This window comes from Acomys russatus, chromosome 29, assembly GCF_903995435.1.
Source record: "Acomys russatus chromosome 29, mAcoRus1.1, whole genome shotgun sequence".
NCBI lineage: Eukaryota > Metazoa > Chordata > Mammalia > Rodentia > Muridae > Acomys > Acomys russatus.
Window position 1 is genome coordinate 12,058,953 of NC_067165.1, and position 6,413 is coordinate 12,065,365.

Sequence of the window (6,413 nt, forward strand, 5' to 3'; positions counted from 1 at the left end):
ATCCCAGCGCTTGGGAGGCAGAGGCAGGCAGATCGCTGTGAGTTCGAGGCCAGCCTGGTCTACAAAGTGAGTCCAGGATGGCCAAGGCTACACAGGGAAACCCTGTCTCAAAAAACAAAAAAAAAAAAAAAAAAAAAAATGTGGTACACTTAAGAGGAAACGTTTGTGCTAAATACCCCCACTACCCCCTTTTTTGTCTGTTGTTTGTTTGTTTTATGTTTTTTTGTTTCGTTTTGGTTTTTTGAAACAGGTTTTCTCTGGGTAGCCCTGGCTGTCCTGGAACACACTCTTATAGACCAGGCTGGCCTTAGGCTCACAGAGATCCTCCTGCCTCTGCCTCCGGAGTGCTGGAATTAAAGCCCTGCATGCCACAATGCCCAGTCCATTAGTACTGTTAATGTGGACCAATTTTTTAAAAATCTGTTTTTTTTCTCGGGAGGCAGAGGCAGGCGCATCACTGTGAGTTCAAGGCCAGCCTGGTCTACAAAGCAAGTCCAGGACAGCCAGGGCTACACAGGGAAACCCTGTCTCAAAACCCTTCCCCCTAAAAAAATCTGTTTTTTTTTTCATCCTACCAGAGTTCTGCTCCCTCTCGCCCCCCCCCCCCCAACAAGGGACCATGCTGTGGTTGCCTGGCTTTTGGTCTAGACTCCATGAAGGGGATTGTGAGGAAGTCTGAGCTATGTCTGGGTGGGGGATGGGACAGACCTGTAACAAAGCTCCACCCTTAGGTAGGCTCCATATGTCATAGAGACCTCAGCTGTCTTGTCCAGCAGAACCCCTCAGAAGTTCTTTGCGATCCATGGGGCCCTCTCAACTTGTCCGAGCCCCTCGGCCTCGGGGCATGAGTTCTCCCTACCGAAGGCCAGGTATGGGTGGGTCCCGCCGCCGCTCTACCAGGATGTTCAAATACAGCCGCAGAACATACCGGCAGAAACCCCGAGGCCCAACTGCTACCAATCTTAACACTAGGTCCACAAACAGCAATGACACCAACGCTACTGCCACCAGGGTGTGGATCTTCTCACCTCAAGGTTAGTGGGGGAATATAGGGATGGACAGTCTGTGACTCAGCGTGGGAATTTTGTAAAACAGGAGTATTCTCCTGTCCTGCTTCTGCACTCTAAAGGACTCTTTGAAAACCCAGCCCAAGGGTATGGCGAGGTTTTGAAGGCACACCATCATTAAGGGCTTTAATGAAAAGTGACATGACTGTGACTGAAATAGAGGGAGATGGGTGAGTCCACAGGCCAGTGGGGTTTTCACAAACGCCTGTTTTCTTTGTGTGTGTGTGTGTGTGTGTGTGTGTGTGTGTGTGGTGTGTGTGCATGTATGCATGCATGTAGGCCAAAAATCAGACATCTAGGATGTCATCCACCATTTTTGGAGAGAGGGCCTCTCAGTAGCCTGGAATTTGTGAAGTAGGCGAGGCTGGCTGACCATCAGACCGGAAGCATCCGCATGTCTCTGCCTCCCCAGTGGGGGCACTAAATCAGCATGTGTCATCATGCCCAGGTTTTTCACCTGGATTCTGGGATCAACCTCAGGACCTTGTGAGACTAGCTTGCATTTTACTTACTGAGTTATCTCGACAAATGCCATCTTTTAAAAGAACATTCTCTTTTTTTTTCCTTTTCTCTCTGCAGTTATCAGACACCTCTGTCAACCTAGGGGCTTTCTGATCCTCTAGAAATGCTCAGGAGCTTGCCTTATCCTGGACCTGCTGCTCTGGAGGGTCGTTGGTGAACAAATACAGTCACACTCTGCTTAAGCTGTCCGACCTCATTCCAAAGCGTTCCAACCACGCAGGACACGAGGGTAGGGTTGGGGCTGGCTACTCAGGGATAAACGGAGAGACAGCAACAAGGATCACTGTGGGCCCCGGTGACAGTGGAAGGACAGGGCAAGATCAGTCAGACAAACCCATCTTTGTCCTCAGCATTTTGATCTGCCTTGTGATAGGGGTTCTCCTGCCTTACACTCCCCTGGGCACAAGGCACCTTGCAAAGACTAAGAAGGCACAGATAAGAGAGAGACCAGATGAGAGACAGAAACTCCACAAGTACTCTAGTCTGTGGTACTGAGGTACACCTGGGCTGGTCAGTGTGTAGGTGTGGCTGCTCCTAGGTGTGACAGGAGAATAGGAGCATTAAGGCACATGTGACTAGACACACCTTTGTGCCTGAGTGTACTTCTGAGAGTCAAGGGGCGCTTGCTTGTGAGGGCAGAGGCAAACCAAAGAGCAGCATTGGCTCCGCTAAGGATGAAGGTCAGGAGGGGGAGGGGCAGCCTGCACTGGAAGTGTCTGTGTGTGTGTGTGTGTGTGTGTGTGTGTGCGCGCGCGCGCGCGCGCGCGCAGAATGGCTAGTGTGTGAGGAGGACATGTCACCTTCAGCCCCGAGCCATCCTCCGAGGTCAGCGGTTTCCAGGACTGCCAGCTGAGCTGGGGCACTTGGGGGTGGGGCAAGGAACAGGGGAGGGTGTTGCGCTCTGTCTGGCCCGGGGATTTTCCATTTGGATTTCTGAATGCCGTGCCCATGTATCACCGGGTTTAACTAGGTTTCCGTGGGGCTGTGTCTAGTGGTAGTAACATTTTGAGGGTCTTTGTCTCTGATGTGTTGATTTGTGCATGGGCTAGTGTGAGGGTTGCAGGGTGGGGGGTGGGGGGAAGGAAGTAATCACTAATACTTTTGGTGGCCTATCCTCTGGGGTTTAAGAAGTCTGCTTAACATTATCATTTGCCTCTTGTGAGAGGAAAATGAGTTAAGCACACCTACTGTGAGTGTGGAATCCTGAGGGGAGGGCTGAGGTAGCTAAGTCACAGTCACCCAGGGTCTAGAGAGTGCCAGGGCTCCTGGGTATGGAAACAGGCTGCTGGACATTTATATCAGCCAGAAGATGGCTGGACTGGTGTCCAAGGCCCACAAAGGGGTCTGTACATACAAATACATGACATAGTCCACACACAGATGCAGACATGTAAATATCAGTGACTCACAGGTATACAAGGATAATAAGCAAATGCATGCACCCAGGCACATGCTGGAAACAGAGATCAGCACTAACAAGAACGCAATAGACACCCACCCACCCCTTTGCAGGAAACATGCCCCTACACAGACACAAACATACGTACATACAGACACAAGTTCACAAGCATTAGACTTGTGCAGTCAGACTCATGCAAACTCAAACACACACCTGGACACACTCACTAGCCTTCCCTGCCCTTTCATCCCCGAGGCCCCGATGCCTCCCTCCCCCGTATCACTCTGGGGTGTGTGTGTGTGTGTGTGTGTGTGTGTGTGTGTGTGTGTGTGTGTGTGTATACACACATGCCTTTGCTTATGTCTCTGTATCCGTGTCTCTGAGCGTGTGTGTTTCTATGTATGTGTATGGGGCGGGTGACAAGCACAGGGAACTCGATGACATCATCTCTTCTAGCTATTTTTAGCTCCATCTGCAATGAGTTCTCCTCCGTTACCCCTCCTCCTCCAGGTTTCCAGTTCTCCTTCTCCCCCAGGCTCCCAGAGATAGCAACAAGCCAGAGGGTACCCACTCTTTCTGTTTAGGTGCCCCCTCCTCGGAATGACTGGGTGCACTTCACTCTCTCTCACCCCACCAGAGTTCTTTGGAGGCAGAGAACACAGGGCTGATTCCCAGACTGGGGAGGGGGCGGGACGTGATCTGTGGGGCAGCCGGTGCTGGCACCTGGGCGACGTGACAGACCTGGCTAGCCAGCCTGCAACTCCTCGCATGCCTGTGCTTCTCAGTCTGTAGCTCTGACTCAGCTGCTGCGTTTAAGGCAGATGGGACAGGTTAAGACAATGAGAGGTCTTCCTCAATGGGGGGACAGAACACTGGGCACCTGGCGGCTTCAGGGATGACGTCTGTCTCTCTCACTTTCTCTTCTCTTCCAGCTCCCAAAGGTTAGGCAACATAAGGGATCCGGAGGGAGCACACCCGCTTACCTCATACCTTTCATTTCATCATTTCTACCTAGAGATTTCCACAAGCAGCGCTTCCTTCTCACTCCCTAGCTGTGCTCCCAACCCCACACCAACCCACCAAGCAAACCACGGGCCCTCTGCTTTTCACTTCCACGTTTGGACCCCTCCCCCTGAGTTGCTCTGTGGAAAGGCGGCTGTTCTCCATCTGGAGAGGAGAAGACTGAAGCCCAGAGGCTGGCAGCACTGGCCCACACCTTATGGTGCTGCGGGGAAGCAGCCCAGGGGAGAGGCGGAAGTGGTGGCACACTGAGACAGCTGGCACAGGTGCAGAAGGCACAGCTCAGGCAGGGAATCAGGTGAGGGGGAGGAGAACGGGAGCCCGAGGGGTCCATGCCCTGAGGAGGGCTTCCTGCTCTAGCCAGCCTTGGGCAGCCACCGGAAAATCGGGTTTGGCAGCTTCAACCCAGTGCTGTGCTGAACTGTTCTGCAGGAAGGGCGCGGAGGGGGGTATGGGGGGGTCCAGATTGCTCCTGGGAGGTGGCCTGAGGCACGCCATCCTTTTCTGGACCGATGAAGTTCAGGGAACATTCTGGGATCTTTTGGAATGTAGGAAGAGTCCTGGACTGGAAGTCCTGTTTTATCCTAAACCCTAGTGTGATGCTTTGACGACCCTGGTTCCTTTCTTTCCTGGGCAGAGAGCCCCCACAGGAAAGGGCTTTTTTTTTTTTTTTCTTTTTTTTTCTTTTTCTTTTTTTAAACCCCTCTGGGAGTCTGACTCAGGCAGGGGGACAAACAGTTAAAGGACAGGGTCTGGCAGAACCAGACAGTCCCTGGAGCATGGGGCCCGAGTTCCCTCCTCGTCACTAATGGGTCAATCACCGGAAACCTAGCTCCAGGCCCACAATACAGTACTGGTCACCCCACCCTTACCAGTGCCCCTATCCACCCACCCCCACTTCCGGCCTCTGTTCCTTCCTCATCTCCGGGGAAAGCTACAGAGCTCCCTAGGGAATCGCTGTGTTCCCCACACCCCTATCCCCTCACGCCCCCCCCCCCTCCAGTGATTTGCCCTTCGCTTAACCCCTCCCTCTGCGGTTACCCATCCAGCAACACCAGTCTCCCACTAAATTCTTCCACTGGACTCTGCTGCGGCAAGTCAGGGAGAAAGGACTGTAAAGGAGATGGCTTCTCCTGACGGCCTCGGGTTCTGGAGCTTAAATGGAGCTAGGGTAGACTGAGTGCTGGGGTTTAGCAGTGGGGTGCCCTGTAGCCCCCTCCTCCCCCCGGGAACGGAAATCCCTCTGTCCCTCTAGCCATCTTTTGCCTTTTCTGGAACCCACAGAAGAAAGGCCAGAGTTGAGGCTTGCAACTTGTAGAAAAATAAACACAAAAAACTCAGGCCAAGTGTGCACTGGTTGTTGTTACCATGTCGACAACAAAATTGCATTAAACACACACACACACAAAAAGTCATGAAATTCTGGATTCCTGAAGTCCACAGTCACAGGATCTTGACATCACAGGGTTTTACTGTAAAATTTTAGAAGCTGGTGAGTCTCGAATGGTGGCATCTACTGAATCCCAGACCACGAAGTTAGAATGTGCTTAAGTTAGAAGTTTGAGGTGTATCAATGAAGTCCCACACTCCATATTTTCTGCTACACCTCATGCATGTGCTCAGTGGGAGAGGCAGACAAGATAGCCTTGGGTGCATGAGGTTAGCTTGAAATAATAACCCTGCCATAAACTAGACAGGGACAGACTTTGTCCATGAAGACGAATTTCTGAGCACCGGGAAAGGGAGTTGCAGGTGGAGACAGAGTGGAACTATAAAAACAATGGAACAGCCTAAAGAAAGAAACATGCTTGGGTGTGGTGGCACACCCAGGACTCAGGAGGCTTGAGGGGGGAGGGAAAAAAACCACTTCAATTCATGAGGCTAACACCAGCCAGAGCTACATAGCAAGACCCTCATCTCAAAAAAAGGAAAAGAAAAGGGAAAAAAAAAAAAAAAAGGAGTTGGGGTATCACCAAGTAACTTAACATACTGGACAGATCATCCCTAGTATCTCCAGCTTTTCCATGATTGGGGCTATCCTCAGCCAAGGACATTTCTGAAGGTTAGCAGGGTGCAGCGAGTGAATCAGGAGTTCCAGGACAGCCCCGGCTACATATGGAATTTGAGGCAAGCCTGAGCTATATGAGAACCTGTTTCAAAACAAAACAAGCCTGGTGTGGTGGCATACCGCTCCAATGCCAGCCCTCAGAAGGCATAGTTTGAAGCCAGTCTGGTCTCTGTAACAAGTTCCAAGCCTGCCAGGGCTACATAGTGAGACCCTGTCTCAAAAAACCCAAATCCGTCAAAACAGAATAAAAAGCATTTCCTAAGGTTACTGGACACCCCTTACTACATTGCAGGTCAACAACCCATGTCAGACTATTTTCTTTGAAAAGACACTAAAC

The 6,413-nt window shown here is 51.4% G+C and overlaps 1 protein-coding gene across 1 annotated transcript; it reads left to right on the top strand.

Annotated features, from left to right (window-relative positions):
• The first annotated feature begins 802 nt into the window (after positions 1-802).
• P3r3urf (PIK3R3 upstream open reading frame) lies at positions 803-1,690 on the top strand. Its single transcript, XM_051171942.1, has 2 exons — positions 803-1,034; positions 1,647-1,690. Exons 1-2 carry the CDS (start codon positions 803-805, stop codon positions 1,688-1,690), a joined length of 276 nt encoding a protein of 91 aa, XP_051027899.1.
• Positions 1,691-6,413: the final 4,723 nt, after the last annotated feature.

Coding starts and splice junctions, on each gene's coding strand:
- P3r3urf (XM_051171942.1), top strand. CDS start 803: ATGGGGCCCTCTCAACTTGTCCGAGCCCCTCGGCCTCGGGGCATGAGT. Junction 1,035..1,646: donor GTGGATCTTCTCACCTCAAG/GTTAGTGGGGGA, acceptor TTCTCTCTGCAG/TTATCAGACACCTCTGTCAA.